Here is a 16,125-nt window from a genome sequence, read left to right as displayed (position 1 = left end):
GTGCCAGCCACAGTTTGTCCTCAGCCTTCATCCCCACATCCTCTCTGTCTACTCCCTGTTCCACCCCCATGTCCCCTGGGGAGAGCCTGAATCTCTCTGTGCCCTTCTCTGCCTGGAGGCTCAGGGGTAGAGGGGCATTGACTCCCAGAGGAATGACTCCTTGCCCTTCTGTGTGTCACCTGGGTGAGGAGCCCAGGGGGACGCTGCAGGAGGAGGGTTACTGTGGGAGGGGGTGCACACTGCTGGCCCAGCCAGCCTCACCCCAGGCCTCCTCCCTGGCTTCCTGGCCTGAGTGTGGAACATGCCCAGGAGGGGCCCTGGCCACGGAGCAGAAGAATGTGGCACTCAAGATGGTCAGGTCAGTCCCCACATGTTCCCCTGGGCCTATTGGGATGCTGCTGCCAGAGCCTTCTGAGCCAGATGTCCCTGTCTCTGGTGGCTGAGCTGCCTGGCAGGTCGCCTTTCCCAGCACCTCATCCCCAAGGACCTGGATGCTTTCCTCACTGGACATGGCGCCCTTCCTCAAGTAGGGCCTGTTCCTGGGCTTGGCCGCACCTCTGTGCCCGGGGACCTCAAAGTGCAAGGACTTGGCTCACCAGGGGGCCCGCAGGAGGCCTAGTGCTCAGGGTGCCTGACCCAGACCCTCTGCGCAGTCCAGCGCCAACCCCGGGGTCCCAGGCCTGTGCACGCCTCTTCTCCCACATCACCAAGGCCAACGTGTTCCCACTGAGAGCTTCGGAGCGGCAGCGGCTGCTGCTTGCAGCCCTAGCCTGCCAGGTTTGGGACAGGGTAGGGGCTGCAGGCAGTGAGGGGGGCTTGGCCATTCCCCAAGGCACTGAGGCCCCTGCATATATGCAGGGCGTGCGCGGCTCCCGGGTGCTCAAGGCGGACGTGAGGGCTCTGGGAGCCCTGGCCTGTGACCTGCCTGGGCACTTCGTGGTGCACTCAGCTCCAGTCCTCCTCCCCTGGCTGGCAGGCTGCCCAGGGCCCCTGGACCAGGGCCAGCAGGAGGCAGCCAGAGTGGTTCTGCAAGGCGGAGGACCCCCCTATGGGTAAGTGGCTGGTGAGTGCACAATGGGTAGCCACAGCTGTGCTGGGTGCCAGGGCCAGCCGTCCATCATACCCTGTCAGCGTCCCCGCGGGGTCCCCATCACAATATCTGTCCAGGGCAGTGCTGGGATTGCTTCTGTCCCCTATTAATTCTGGACTGCCCCCTGTATCTGGACAGGCCCCCGTCGAGGTGGTCAGTCTCAACGCTGGACGCTCTGCAGGGCCTGCTAGCTGTGTTGGACCAGCCCATCATCCAGGACATCCCCAAGGTGAGACCCCAGCCCCCTGCTGCAAAGCCTCTGGGCTATGAGGCTCAGCCACCCACTCTGTCCTCAGGATGTCCTGGCTGCTTGGCTGCTGCGCCACTCCAGGGGCCCATCCTGGCGGAGGCCAGAGCTTCCTGCCACCCTCATGAGGCTCCGGCGGGACACACAGGGTGAGCCCCTGCCCTGCCCGTTGGGCATCAGGCTGAGGCAGAATCCCAGTGTTGGGGTCTCAGTGGTCCCCCTCCCCCGGCCCACGACCCTTCCTGGCTCTTCAGCTGGTTCACTCATAAACTCAGAGGGGATGGAGCCGCCCCATTTCTCCTGTGGGTAAACCGAGCCCCCAAGTCTCCCAGACAACACGGGAGGAAGGAGGGGTTGCCGATGGCCCCTGACTAGCCTTCCCCTGCAGAGAGGGCCTGCCCCCAGAAGCAGGAGCCCTGCCCCCCTGGCCGGAAGCCCCAGGTGGTGGATGAAAACCTCATCTTCTATGAAGAGTGGGAACTGGAGGCCTGTGTGGACGGTGCCCTGCTGTCTACCCACATGGACCTTGTGAATGCGATCCCCTTCACCTACCAGCAGATCCACACCCTCAAGTGCAGGCTAGACCAGGTAGTTGATGCCACATGCTACTGCCTGCTGGCCTCACCCAGGGAGTGGCCCTGGCCTTCATGGTCACCTTCTCCACAGACCTACCCACAAGGCTACCCTGAGTCCCTGGTCCAGCGCCTGGGCTACTTCTTCCGCTTTGTCAGCCCCGAGGACATCCACAAGTGGAACCTGACCTCCCTGGAGACTGTGAAAGCCCTACTCAATGTCAGCAAAGGGCAAAAAATGGACAAGCAGGTGAGCACCTGCCTGAGGGGCATTGGCACGGGACTATGTGGCCTGATGACGGGGGCATCAGGGGACTCTGGACTCTGACCTGGGGGAACACAGCACAGTACTGTTCAGCCTGGAAGGACAGCTTAAAGTTTGCTGGCTGGTAGGGGTCCATCTCTCCCTGCTCCAAGGCACCTCAACAACCTCCTCCCACAGGTGACTGCCCTGATTGCCCGCTATGTGCTGGGAGGTGGCCAGTTGGACCAGGACACCATGGGTAGCCTGGCTGGCTTCCATCCTTCCTACCTGTGCTTCCTCAGTGCTGAGCAGCTGCACTCTGTGCCCTCCAGGGTCATGTGGTGAGTCACAGTCCTCTGCAGGGCAGGGTGAGCATGCTGTGGTCCCCACTCACTGCTTGGCCCCACACTGTCCCCAGGGCCATCAGACCCCAGGACCTGGACTCATGTGGCCCTAGGCAGCTACATGTCCTCTACTCCAAGGCCTGCGTGACCTTCAGGAATATAAGCCAGCCTGAGTACCTTGGAAGGATCCGGGCTTTCCTGGGTAAGCTAGGTGGGCAGAGCAAGGGCAGGGTAAGCAGGTGGGCAGAGCAAGGGGCAGGCAAGACCCCTATTTGCAGTGGCCAGTCAAGGGCCTCCCTGAATGCCCTCTGTAGGCGTGAGTGGGCAGTCCCCCATATCCTGTCCCCCACTCCTCCAAGTATGTGTACTTAAGACGGTGAGCTCTGACTCTGGTGATAGCTCTGGCCCTTTTTGGTTAGAGGATTAGGTGGCTACCAGGCAAAGCCGAGACCAGGACTCCTCGGGAAGAAGGAGTCTTTGTAAGAAGGTGGACTTTCTGTAGCCTGTAGCAGAGGATGGGGCTGGGGTATGTCATATGGCCTCAAGTTGGGGGTCCTTCCTGCACAGGTGGGGCTCCCATGGAGGACCTGAGGACACTCATCCTGCAGAATATGACCATAGACATGGCCACATTCAAGAAGCTACCGGTTGAGGCTGTGGTGGTAGGTCGGGACAGGACAGTGGGGTGCAACCTCTGGCTGGGCAATCAACATGCCAGGGCCAGCCTGTCTGAGAGCCAAGTGTGTACAGGCTGAGGTCAGCAGCCAGCTATGGGTGGAGACGTGGGTGGTATAGGTACAGTGGCACCCCATTTTCTGGGGCCTGAAGACCCTGATGAATGCCTGATGGTCTGGTAGGGTCTGACCGTGTCTGAAGTACAGAAACTTCTGGGGCCACACGTCAGGGACTTGAAGGCTGAGGAAGAGGACAGCCCAGTGCAGGACTGGATCTCACAGCAGCGGCAGGAGGACCTGGACAGGCTAGAGCTGGGGCTCCAGGGTGGCATCCCCAATGGCTACCTTGTCCTGGACCTCCGCTCCCGAGGTGGGCCAGGGGGCCTGGGCAGAGTCCAGGGAGGGTGGGGGGAAGGCAGAGGGCAGAGGGGGTCTGAGTCACCCCTCTCTGTGCAGAGGCCTTCTCTGGGGCATGCCCCCTCCGTGGACCTGGACTCTTGCTCGCATCCATTCCAGCTGTGCTCCTGGCTTTGACTCTGAGCTGAGGCCACCTCTTCATCTGCAGCAGGTGGCAGTCAGGTGGTTGCTGTCAAACCCTGAGGGTGTTTGAGCTCAATAAACAGTAGCACCTGCCCTGCAGGCATGTCCTGTGATGTCACTGGGCCAGGTAGGAGGTTGTGGCTTGTGGGCTTCCTGTGACCCTATAATCTGGGGTCCATGTGGTCAGCTCTCTCACTCTCACGAAAGAAGAGTCCAGGGTGGGCCTCTAGGCTGGGGGGGCTGTTTGAGAGGCCTTCCTGTTGTGATTGATGGTGTTGCCAAGGTGGTGGACACATGGTGGGCCCTGCTAATAGGGTCCCTGTGTCCCCTCTGGGACCTGAGCAAATACACAGGTGGCAGGATAGCCTTACATTTTATTCTGATCCACCAGGGAGGACAATGACCTTGAAGTCCTGCCCAGCCCAGGTGTCCTGGAGGAGGCAGGAGACTTGGGCCTCATCTTCCTTCCCACCTGGGCTTGTAACTGGTCAGGTCTCTGCTCCTGGGAGCCAAGGCATGAGGGGCTGGCCCTGCAGGCCTCCTGAGAGGTGGGACACAGCTGTCCCCCTGGGGCTTAGGGTATGAGCCACAACCTGGGCAGGTGGCCAGCTCCACCTAGCAGCCCCCTGTTTCCTGCATGTGGTGCCTGTGGGCCTGGTCACCCTGGGGCAGCACTGTCTGCACTGGCCAGGGTCCTGGTGCTCCATGAGCAGTCCCCACTGGGTTCAGAGATGTGCGACGCAGCAGCAGCCACAGAAGGCCAGAAGGCAGGGCCACAGAGAGCGGCAAAAAACCCAGGTGGACTGGGGGGCTTCCTGTGGGCAGATAGGGAGGGGACCTATTAGTTCCAACCAGAAGCCACCTGCAGCCCCCCTGGGAACCCCTGCTTTGGGCTGCTAAGTGTGGGAAGGCCAGTGAGGACCCTCTGCAACTGTTCTTCTTAGCTCCTCAGGGACCCCAGAGCTTCCCCTCACCCATTCTGCAGATCTGTGGGTTTAGGAGGAGGCACTGTGTCCTCAAATGGGTCAGCAGGCAATGGAAGGTGACACTGTGCAAGCCAAAGGCACTTAGAGGCTGATGTGAGGGGAAGCAAGGTGGACACAGGGACAGCCTAGGGTCTACAGAGGGCCCTGGGCCCAGAGGGGAGTAAAGGTGTACACTGTACCTGCAATGGGGGCCAAGGTGTAGTTCTCAGGCAGGCCTGAGGTGGAGGCCAAGTGGAGTGTGGGGTGGGTGATGCTGGGGGGCCTGCTGGCTGCATAGGAAGGGCTGGGCCCAGGGTGGGAAGCGTCCAGGCCCAGCTGATCCCGGGCCAAGCTGCTGAGGCTCCGCAGCCAGGAGCTGACCGTGGGGTGGCTGCGGGCCTTCTGCAGGTCCCCCACATTCTGCCCCAGCAGGGTGGTCACGTTGCTGACACTCAGGCTCTGGGAGGGAGGCAGGAGGGTCTCAAGGCTGCCTCTGTGGCTGAGGAGGACCCCACAGGGGCAGTGCTTCCCGGGACAACACGAGGAGGGGCACAGAACACCTCTGGTCCTCTCACTCAGGACTGTGTGGACCTGGGATCTGGGGCACCTGGGCCAGCCAGCCCTGCCCTGTCTCCCCTCCGCCAGGGCAGCCCCCCACCTGGAGCACTTGTGGGTTGAGGTTGGTGAAAGTGTCGATGTCCATGGAGACATTGGCCTGGGCCAGGTGCTGCAGCTCCTCCACCGGGGCACCACCTGGGGGGGCAGTGATGAGAAGGGGCAGGGGGCGCTTCTGGGAGGGCACCACCCACAGGCGGGGCTCACCCAGGTAGGGGCGCATGAAGCGGTAGTAGTCAGCCGTGGACCTGGTGTTGTGGAAGGCCTCGCGAGCCTTGGCAAAGAGCACGTCCTTCTGGCTCTGAGGGCAGGAGGAGATGTCCAGGACCCCAGCCAGCCTGCAGAGTGTGAGGCTGTGAGCCCCCTGAGAGACCTTCTGCCCTCTGTGCTGGGTTGAGCAGGTTCCCCCAAACTTGCATCTACCCAGAACCTCAGAATGTGACCTTATTTGCAAGTAGGGTGTTTGCAGAAGAAATCAGATTAAAAGAGGAAGTCAGACTGGATTAGGTCATCCCTAAATCCAGCATCTGGGGTCCCTATGGGAACAGAGGAATATGGACACAGACACAGGGAGAAGGCCATGTGAAGGAGAGGAAGGGTTCAACCGCAGGAGCACCAAAGCTTCAGCCATGCTGGGGACTGGAAGCACCCATGGGAGAGTCCTGCTGATACCCTGACTTGGGACCTCTGGCCTCCAGAGGTTCTGGAGAACACGTTACTTATTTCAAGTCACCTAGTTTGTGGTACTTTGTTACCGTGGCCCTAGGACATGAATGTATCTCCAGTAGTCCAGCCCAGACTGGATGGGTCTCCCTCCTGAGCCTTGGTTTCCCCTGGTGACCCTTGCCAGGTGGGTGGCCAGCTGTGTGGCTGTATGGGAGGCTCACCGGAATTCTGAGGGCTGGATGGTCTGGATCTGCTGGGGGCTCATCCAGCAGAGGCGGGAGCCCCCAATGGCCACCAGAAGGGCACTGGTGACTGTACCATTCTGGTCCAGGAACTTCTGCAGGACTGCCTGGGAACAGGGACAGGGTCAGTGGGGCTGGGTGGACCAGACGGCTCCCCAGCCACCCCCAATACCTTCACCTCTGTCTGGTTCTCCAGAGCCACATCTGAGGCCAGTAGGGCCACAACCGTGTCCATGGATGTGATGTTCCACTGGCCTATCTCAGTGCGTGAGAAGAGGTAGACCAGCGAGGTGATGAGCCGCAGCTGGTCCTCAGGGATGCCCTGTGGGTAGACCTGAGGCAGGCGGTGAGCTCAGTGGCCCAGGCCCCGCTGCCTGCCCCTCGGGGGTCTGTCTCTGTACCTGGGCCAGCTTGGCCTTGATGACGCGCTGGCACTCAGCAGGCAGGGGGTGCTGCAGCAGGGGGTCCAGGTTGGCCCTGAGCACGGGGCCTCCCAGGCACGACTGGAGCTGGGCGCAGTCATAGTGCACCAGGAACAGGTTGTCATGCAGTGTGGCCGCTGTGATGTTACCATGGGTACAGGGCCTCCCGGCAGGGTGGGCTAATAACCAGATCCATTAGCCAAGGCCAGAGCTGACCACCTCTGCTGGCTCCAGCCCATCTCCACTCTGACCTCCACTTTTGACCTCATTAGACGTTGACCACATCCCAGGTTCACCTCTAACCAACAACTTGGCCCACACCAGACCAGAGGGGAGCCTAGACTGGGGGATGCCCATGGTGGTCACACCAACCTGCACCCCGCTTGGGCCTCCAGGATGCCAATTTAGCCTTGGATTCCAGGAAGTTGGTCACGAAGTGCCTGGCATCATGCTGGCTGAGCTGTCCTGCCCGGCAGGCAGCCACCACTCTGTGGAAGAAGTCCAGGCCCACAGCCTGGCAGTAGGCATGATATCCACACATCATACGGGTGCCTGGCCCCTCCTCCCACCCCAGAGACTCCGATGGTCTTGGGGCCCCACTAGGTCCCCAGAGTGGCTGGGAGGCATGGGCTGGTGGAGGAGACATCTGGCAGCACCTTACCCTGTGCCCATGGCCACTCTGCTGGCACCACCTACCTCTGGTACCTGTGCCCACACATGGGGGCTGATGTAGGTGGTCAGGGATCCCAGGGCCTGTAGCCCCTTCAGGTTCCAGGAGCTGGGAGGCCTAGTGCATGGGAAGGGGCACTGTGTTGGGGCCAAGGGCAACATCCCAACCCCCAACCTGCTGCCCTTCCCTGAGCAGGGCGGAAGAAGCTTCCAGGAGGTTCTCAGGTGTACCCAGAGTACAGGCAGGTGCCCATTCACAGCTGGTGGAGCCTGCCCTGCTGTGGGCACCCAGCCAGACAGTCAGCATTCCCCACCCTGCACCCCATGGCTTGTGGGGCCAGAGCAAGGCTGAGGGCTGGAGGCAGAAGGAGCAAGGCTGAGGGCTGAGGAGGTGAGGCAGAAGTCAGAGGTCAGTAGGGATGTGGCCATCAGTGACCCCCGGAGCCCAAGATCCAGTTGCTTCTTATCTTGTCTCAAGTAGGGGAGCCCCCAACCCCACCAACCCCTCCTCACCCTAGACCCTGTGACCCCTACCCACCCAAGCTGGGTCCTCCCACTGGCCAGCAGGCTGTTGAGGGCAACACTCTGGGCAGCAGTCAGCCGGGGACAGCGCAGCAGGTTCTGCAGCACATGAGGATCTGAGGTCACGATGCTGGATGCCTGCATGTCACACACCAGGACCCCGAGGAGCTCCAGGTCTGAGGCACTGAGCTGCAGGTGAGGCGCCCCCTGCAGGGAAAGCAGGTCAGCACCAAGCAGAGGCCAGCCTCACTGTCCTTCCGTCTGCATTGGGGGCACCTACCAGACAGGCCAGGGCTGTGTGTCTCAGGGTCACCCTCTGGTCAGGCAGGTTGGCCAGCAGCTCTGTGTTCCCCTGGGCAGCACGGTGGGTGAAGGCCCGGCAGTCAGCTTCCCTTACCTGGCTCAGGCTGCCGGCAGGTGGGAGGACATCAGGGAGGCAGGGCCGGGCCTCCCGCCTGCCTAGCAGGGCCCCCAGGAGCCATGAGGTAGAGCACTCACTTGTAAAACAGCAGGAGGTCAGGCGGGTGGAGCCTGAAGTCACCCTGAAGGCCGCGCCACGTGGCAAGGTTGGCCAAGCAGCTGAGCTGGGCAGGATGGCAGCAGGTCACTCCCTGTCCAGTCTGGACTTGCCCTGGTGGGGCACAGCTCCAGCACCCCCCCACCAATCAAGATTGCTACATTGTGTGCACTTATGAATACATAATAAATCCACCTTCCGGTGCAACTGTAGTGCCCCAGTTAGGAGGCTGAGACAGGAGGATCAGGAGTTCAAAGCTAGCCTCAGCAAAAGTGAGGTGCTAAGCAACTCAGTGAGACCCTGTCTTTAAATAAAATACAAAATAGGGGTGGGGATGTGGCTCAGTGGTCGAGTGTTCAATTCTTAGTACAAAAAAAAAAAAGGAGGAAAATGATAAATAAAGATGACATGCTGCACACACACACACACACACACACACACACAAATTTAAAAAAAGAAAAAAGAAAAAGAACGTGTGCTCTGCGATTGTGGGACCAGGTCACCACAGATGTCACCAGCTGTGTCCATGGAAGTGCGTGGAAGTCCCAGTGACCTCGGTGGACTGGCCTGCCTCCCCTGTGGTGCTGAGATTCCTGCCCCAGTGCCCTGGTGCTCTGTGGCCGGGTGCAGGCTTTCTCAGGACTACCACCTCTTCTTGCAGAATTGCACACTTGGTCCTTGCTTGGGAGTCAGCTCTGCCTGGATGAGCAGCTGCTTCCTGCTTCTTGTTGACCAGTGTTGGAGTGTGGCTTCTCCATCCATTTACTTTTGTTCTTCAGCACTGGGGATTGAACCCAGGGCCCCTCTCATGCTAGGCTGTGCAGCCCCCACACATTTACTTTTAATCTATACATGTTTACATTTAAAGTGGGGTTTTAGCGGGGTACAATGATGCCTGCCTGTTATCCCAGCTACCTGGGAAGCTAAGGCCGGAGGATCACAAATTGGAGGCCAGCCTGGGTGTCTATCTCTCTCTCAAAATGTCTCAAAATGACTCTGTCTCAAAATGAAAAATAAAAAGGGCCAGAGTGGGCTGGGGATGTGGTTCAGTGGCAAAGCACTTGCCTCACACAAGTGAGGCACTGGGTCCTATTCTCAGCACCACATCAAAATAAATAAACAAAACAAAGATATTATGTCCATATATAACTAAAAATAAAAAAAAAAAGGGCTGGGGTGCAGCTCAGTGGTAGGTACTTGCCCAGCATAGCTGAAGCCCTGGGTTCCATCCCCAGTATCTCAAGCATCCACACACAAAATGATAAATAGAAATAAAGTAGTCTTTTGTAGACAACACAGGTTTTTTTTTCTTTGTATGTTTTGTTTTGTTTTTGGTACAGGGAAATTGAACCCGGGTTGCTTTATCACTGAGTCACATCCCCAGCCCTTTTCATTTTTTTTAAAAAATAACTTTATTTATTTATTTATTTTTATGTGGTGCTGAGGATCGAGCCCAGGGCCTTGCACGCGCAAGGCGAGCGCTCTACCGCTGAGCCACAACCCCAGAACCCCCAGCCCTTCTCATTTTGAGACAGAAGCTCATTAATTTGCTGAGGCTGACCTCAAACATGTGATCCTCCTGCCTCAGCCTCCCAAGTCTCTGGGGTTACAGGCGTGTGCCACTGCACCAGGCTAGGTCTTCTTTTCTGATCCACTCTAATATACTGTTCTCTCTCTCTCTCTCTCTCTCTCTCTCTCTCTCTCTCTCTCTCTCTCTCTCTCTCTCTCTTTGCACTGCTGGGCATTGAACCCAGGGTCTTTCATGTGCTAGGCAAGCATACCATCTTTCAACTGGTGCATTTAGACTATTCAAAGTAATACCGTTAGATTAATATCTACCATATTTTAAAACTAGTTCTGTGAGTGCTCTTGAGGCATTCTAAGGAATTCATCAGCTATCTGTAAAACATTCCTGTGATGTTTAGAGCAGAATCCACCTGAACACCGGGAATGGATGGACAACCTGCTACTAGGGGTTTCACTTCCCCTCGAGCCTATGGATTCCACAGCCAGCCAACTCCATGAGTACCTTAGAGACACTTCTCAGGGCTCCTTTTTAAGGACCAACTGAGGAAACCACTCAGTCCACATACATATCTGATCAATCCCCAGCACCACCAAAACAAAACCAAAGCCAAGAACCCATTCTGCATGGTTGGAGGCACTCTGGGGAAGGGCAGTAACCAGGCCAGGGGCCAACAAGAAAGGAGCAGGGCTTGGAGACTGTCTCCTGCAGTTTGAGCCTTCACATGGCGGTGGCAATGGCTGGGGCCTTGGGCAGGCAATGCTGGCACAACCCAAGGCTTGGAAGCCAAGCGGATCCTGTTTAGAGAAGGCCGGAGGGAGAGTCCCCAAGAGCTCGGCATTTCTCTGGAGGAGTGGGGTCTTTCTACTTTTCTGCATTTTCTGATTTTTCTTGAGCATGTTTGCTACTAATTTTATACTGGGACACAGTGCCCTTTCAACCTAGCATGCTTCCTGAGTCTCATGGCCTCATGGTCTCATGGCCCAGGATCCTTAGGCACGCCCCAGGGAGAGATCAGTGGGCTGCAGAACCCACTTTTGGGTGTGTCCTGGAGGCCTGGAGGACCCACAGGGGGCACTATACACCAGAGGAAGCTAGGGAGGATCACGCAGCCATGTGGCAAGCCCTCATCACCGCCAGGGTGGGAGGCAGAAGCACCTGCAGGCAGATTGGCTGACATGACCAGGGGTCCACCTTGGACTGAACTGAAAAGCCAGCCCAGAGGAGTGACAGCCCATCACAGGGGGCCAGGCATCCTGTCATGGTGGCCCCAGGAGCCATGTTCTTGGTGGTTTTGAAGCTGGCAGATTGGTGCCTGCACTCCCAAGCCCCCTGCCCCAGTCCAGTCCCCGGCCCCCTCCTGCCCATCTCTGCTGGGGTCTGGCTTGGTGCAAACCTGTGCCCACCTGTAGGCCCTCCTCCAGCAGCCTGGCTCCCCCTCCATACCCATGCGCTCTGCCTCTGTGAAGGCTTACCTGCCAGGCTTTGAGTGATACCCGCTGGGTGGCCAAGCACCTGATCAGAGCCGAGAGATGCTCCTGAGGCAGCTGGCTGGCTGGCTGGCACCAAAAGTCTTGCAAGAGGGAGGTTTTGACCCTGGGCAGGAGGAGAAGACAGTGAGGGGCCCAGGGATTGGGAGGGGCAGGCCCAGATAAGAGGCAGATACAGTGCGTGGGATTGGAGTCATACTGCCTCCCAGCACCAAGGGAGTAAGAGGCAAGATGTGTCCGGTCATGGTCAAGGTCAGATTCCTGCTCCTTTCTTCCTCCTCCTTCCTCCCTGAGTACCCCATCGGGGCCAGACTTCTAGCTGCTTGGGGCCTACATGTGGCAACTGCTCACATGTGGGATCTGCAATTGCTCCCAGGGCCCAGGCCCAGCTGGCTCAGGCCCTGACCAATTTTCTGGTGTCTGAGGGTCGTGGAGGCACTTATGGTGTGACTGCAGGCAAGGCCATCTCTCTGAGCCTCCCTTCCTTAGGGCATGACTAATAAAATCTATACAGAGAGGGGTCTTGGGCCACATGAGCCTGAGCTTGACTGGTCCCCCTTGGGACCTTGGTCCTACCCAACCAGCCTCATTAACTGATTGATCCGTGTGCCAAGCTGAGGAGTGAGACCCCTAGACAATGGGAGGAAATGACCAGGCTGGGACAGGGGGGCCGAAAGGACTCAAGATGATGTGGCCTGGTCCAGCAGTTGGGGTTGATGGCCTGGAGCCCCATGGGGAGACTTGGGGGCCAAGCATATGGGCCTTTGATGGTCAAGGCCTCTGTAGCTGGCTGCTACCTTGAGAACGCGGGGGACCCACTCCCACCAATGTGGAAACCAAAGCTGGACTCTGGACCTACTGGGCTGTCTGGGGCCAGGTGGCTGAGTGACCTTGAAGGCAGGCCAGGTTCCGAGGTCACAGTTTGGGGTATGGTGGACCTATGTGACTGGACCTCATGTGCAGACCCTGGGCGTGGTCCCTCCCTAGGACCTCCACAGCCATCCAGGACCCCTCTTCCTCCCTTCCTCCCACTCTGCCCTACCATGAATCAGCCACAGGAAATAATTTCCAGGAGGGGCCCAGCACTCACCTGGCCCAATGGTCAGCCCCAGCAATGTCCGGCTCTCCCTGGGGGAAGCCCTTGGCCTGATAACGGGAACAGTTGGCAGTAAGGGACAGGAAGAGGGTGAGGCCCAGACTCGCCAGGGTACCTGGAACAGAACAGCCATGAGGGCTCAGCGGTAGCAGGAATGTGGCCAGTGGTATTTGGGGTCTGCGCAAGGCTCCCTGTATCCTGGGTGGGCCTCTGACCCCCAACCCCTGTCCTCCTGGAGGGGAGGCTCTGGAGGAGACCGGGAGTACATGGGCTCCTGTGCACATGTGGCTTGGTCGGATAGTGTGTGAGGTGTGGTATGCGAGTGCACCGGAGCCAGTGTGTTCTCTGGCCTGTGTGTGTGTGCAACTTCCTCCTACCTCCAGCCAGACCTCCTCCCACAGTGGCTCTGTGTCCTCACAGTCTGTTTTGAGGCTCAAAATGGGAGGAGCAGGGGCTTAGCTCCCAACTCTTCCAGAGCCTCTCACCCTCTGCACTGGGGCACAGCAGGGCTTCCCAGCAGGATGGGGGGCCCAGCCACATTCTTGCCTTGGAAACCCAGCCCAGGAAGTGGAGGCTTGAGTCCAGGTCACCCCATTTTCTCACTGACCCTGAACAGACCATTTAGAAAAATCTCCAGCACTGAAAGGGCACAGGGAGGGTGTCATTAGTGGAGAACCTGGTCACAGCCCAGGTAGCCCTGCCTGTGGTCTCCTGGGCTGCTGGAGCTGGGTGTCTGCCCTCCCAAGAAAGGCAGTGTGTCTCTGGGTCTCTACCCCAATCCCTGCCCATCCTTGGGGCCTGGCCTGGCCTGTGCTGGGGCTGGCAGTGGCCCCTGGTAGACCTGGCCTCACCTGCCTTGTCCCTGTTGGGACCCTGAGGACTGCACCCCTGGGGCTATGTTCATGATGCAGTTTTGTACCACCCGGTTAGCCTCATGCTTCCTGGGGGCCTCCCCTTGTTTACAGCAGGTCCCTTAGTTTGGGCCCCTGAGGAGGGGCAACCAGAGCACCAGACAGTCCCACAGTAAAGTGGCGGGCCAGCCACAGGGGTTTGTCATCCCAGAGTGCTCCAGAGGAGCCCAGGGTACCTCCTTCTTATGGAGAAATCATCTTACCCACTCTGGGGCCCACGGCTGAGCGGCAGTGAGCCCTGGTCATCCTGGCTGAGGTGTCCCGAGGGGGCAGGTCCTGGACTAGCAAGAGACTGTGGCAGGGGAGGGCCTCAGGCACCAAGAGGGTCATGTCCAGCGTCACGTCACACGGGATGTCTAGGCTGTGCCTGGGGCTGCAGCCGCCTTGGTCTTGCCTTTGGGAGGAAAACAATCCCACAAATAAGCGTCAGAACAAAAGGGAGTGCGGGGGAGGGGAGCTAGGGACCGGGCCTTTCTTATCACAGGTTGGCCCCTGGGACCACAGGCTGCAGCGCCTCCAATTAACACATCTCTCACAAACAGCAGTCCCGCAGGCAGTGGGGGGGAGACGCCAGCACTGGGTGGCCCAGGCAGCCCCCTTTCCCTCTCCAGGTCTTGGACACCAGTGCTGTCACTGAGACCTGAGTCCTGGGGCATGGATTCAGGCATGGAGGTCAGTGCTGCTGGCTGCCAAGTGCGCTGACCTCTCACAGACAGCACACAGCCTCACGGACACAGCCTGTAGCTCATGGCTGAGTACTTTTGGATGTCTGGACCTTACGCGGCCTGGATGGGAGGCAGGGAAGTTACCACCTTTTGCTGGGGCTAAAATGGAGGTTTAGAGGGATTCAACTGCCTGCTCAAGGAAGCCCAGGGCCCAGATATGCAGCCTGGAGCCCTTTGGTCCAGCTGGTGGCTCCTGCTTCTGTTCCTGCCCCTCACCTGAGCAGGAAGCACATCTGTGGTTGGCAGAGGTGCTGCCTATGCCTCAGAGACAGGGCTGTTCCCCGTCACATGGTCTTCAGATGCAGGTGTTCCAGACGTCAGTGATCCCAGCCTGCCAAGCATCTTGGTCTGTGCAGCTGAGCTCTGGGGTGCAGGAGGATTGGGACAGGGTCACTGCAGTCCCCATTCACCCTCATGCCTGACTCAGTGGGTGGCATGCAACTAAACTGCCTTGTGGACCCCACTCCTACAGTGATAGCAGCTGGACCGGCCTGAAGGGGAGGGATCTGGGCTGTGCCAGGTGATGCTGCCATATCAGCCCTAGGGCCCCATGCATAGCGGGCACCTGCTCCTCAGCCCCAGAGGAGCAGGAGGCTGAGCTCACATTTGGCAGCCACCCAGCACACGCCCCTCCCCATGGGAACCCAGCCCTGGCATTGGCACCCCTTGGGTGATGCTCCAGGTAAGCACACAGCCTCGTATGCATGCACCTTAGCCCATGTGCTCTTGCACCCTGGAGCTCATCCATGTCCTCAGGTGTCTCTGTGGGACATTAGGCACACGTGAATCAACACGGTAGTGGGTGTGGCCATGCTGCAGTGGCAGAATACAGCTGCCAGGTGTGCGCATGTGTTGCAGCTTATGGAACAGAGAGGGTGTGTGGGCACATGCCCTGAGAGCTGTGCCATGCTCAGCCCTGTCCCAGTCAATGGCACTGCTCAGGTCTCACCTGTCCTCAGTGACAGCTGCTGTGGCCTCAGAGAGCAGGTTAGGATGTCTTCAGCAGGCAGGCCTCCAAGGGGACTAGGGCAGGAGGCAAGACTGCAAGAGGGACTTCCCAACCCACCTGCTGGATGGTGCCAGCAGAAGGTTTCCTAGCCCTAGGCCACCCACTGGCAGCTTTCACATTTGCAGGCCCAAGGGGGCTTCAGGACCCCAGTGGCTGGTCCAGCTGCCACATAACTTCCACCTACACTCCAGGTTTTGAGTACTCTGTGAGCCAGCTCCACAGCTGGGCTGAGCCTTATAGGGCCCACAGTTGGGGCAACAGCAGACAATGGCCCCCCAAGCACTGGAGAGGCCCAGCCAGGAGCACCACTGAGGGCTCAATAGGACACAGAAGCTGAGGCTCTGTGCAGCTCAGGCTGCCTGGTTGTCTGGAGTCCTGCTCAGCTTGGCATGGGCCTCTGGCCACCAGCTGGGCTGATACAGCTGCCCAGTGGCTCTGAGAACTACATCTGGCAGAGGTGGGGTAGAGCGGTGAGGTCCAGATGGCCCAGTTTGGAGGGGACCAAGGTCCTGGGGAGTGGATTGGGGGAGGGTCCTGGGCAGGCCCACCTGAAACCCAGCACTGATCCCAGCAGCCGAGACTGTTTATGATTGCACCAAAGCCCTGAACTCACCTGGTAGGAACAGATTCTGGCTAGCAAGGTCTTAGGGTAGCTCTGGACGCTGAGGGGTCTGTGGGAGGGATGTCATGTAGTAGGATATAGAGGATGTGCCTCGGAGCCAGCCACTGCCCTGTCCCTGTTCTGGCAGGGCCCTGGTGGGGCCTGTGAAGGTGGCCTTACCCGTAATGGGGAGACTTTTTAAAAGTAGGGGTATTTAACTTTAGTAACTGAAAGAAACTGTTGGCCTTATTCAAGGGCTCCAAAAACCCCCTTGGGCCTGCAAATGTGAAAGCTACCAGTGGGTGGCCTAGGGCCAGGAAACCTTCTGCTGGCACCATCCAGCAGGTGGGTTGGGAAGTCCCTCTTGCAGTCTTGCCTCCTGCCCTGGTCCCTTTGGAGGCCTGCCTGCTGAAGACATCCTAACCCATTCTCTGAGGCT

General features: G+C 58.8%; 2 protein-coding genes across 5 annotated transcripts; one reads left to right on the top strand and one right to left on the bottom strand.

Annotated features, from left to right (window-relative positions):
• Positions 1–509: 509 nt before the first annotated feature.
• LOC308652309 (mesothelin-like) lies at positions 510–3,716 on the top strand (the record flags this gene model as incomplete). Its single annotated transcript, XM_081300056.1, has 11 exons — positions 510–526; positions 654–1,052; positions 1,229–1,319; positions 1,387–1,486; positions 1,726–1,925; positions 2,004–2,159; positions 2,352–2,494; positions 2,572–2,699; positions 3,065–3,159; positions 3,355–3,541; positions 3,628–3,716. 11 exons carry the CDS (start codon positions 510–512, stop codon positions 3,714–3,716), a joined length of 1,605 nt encoding a protein of 534 aa, XP_081156182.1.
• A 363-nt stretch (positions 3,717–4,079) lies between these two features.
• On the bottom strand, positions 4,080–15,907 carry LOC308651718 (mesothelin-like protein). 4 transcript variants are annotated; one of them, XM_081299152.1, is made up of 17 exons: positions 15,026–15,907; positions 14,293–14,439; positions 13,555–13,745; positions 12,435–12,555; positions 11,330–11,450; positions 8,311–8,396; positions 8,093–8,219; positions 7,829–8,019; positions 7,318–7,408; positions 6,994–7,135; positions 6,601–6,800; positions 6,378–6,533; positions 6,179–6,306; positions 5,499–5,629; positions 5,335–5,429; positions 4,877–5,135; positions 4,080–4,526 (listed from the first exon to the last, which is right to left on the bottom strand). In XM_081299152.1, exons 2-17 carry the CDS (start codon positions 14,307–14,309, stop codon positions 4,327–4,329), a joined length of 2,256 nt encoding a protein of 751 aa, XP_081155278.1. In that variant the 5' UTR covers positions 14,310–14,439; positions 15,026–15,907; the 3' UTR covers positions 4,080–4,326. The 4 variants fall into 4 exon arrangements, with proteins under 4 accessions (XP_081155278.1, XP_081155277.1, XP_081155279.1 ...); XM_081299153.1 differs by having other exon boundaries at positions 4,391–4,526; positions 5,540–5,629; XM_081299151.1 differs by having other exon boundaries at positions 5,335–5,629.
• Positions 15,908–16,125: the final 218 nt, after the last annotated feature.

The sequence above is a fragment of the Spermophilus citellus genome, assembly GCF_964194105.1.
Source record: "Spermophilus citellus genome assembly, chromosome: 6".
Taxonomy (NCBI): Eukaryota; Metazoa; Chordata; class Mammalia; order Rodentia; family Sciuridae; genus Spermophilus; species Spermophilus citellus.
Note: the sequence above shows the minus strand (reverse complement) of the source record. Positions and strands in the feature narration are given on the sequence as shown.

Excerpts from the sequence above, each read along its gene's own strand:
- LOC308651718 (XM_081299151.1), bottom strand. Across the intron at positions 6,307-6,377 it reads CTCTGGAGAACCAGACAGAG|GCAGTCCTGCAGAAGTTCCT; the intron begins GTGAAGGTATTG and ends CCCTGTTCCCAG. Across the intron at positions 5,136-5,334 it reads TCAACCCACAAGTGCTCCAG|AGCCTGAGTGTCAGCAACGT; the intron begins GTGGGGGGCTGC and ends CCTCCCTCCCAG.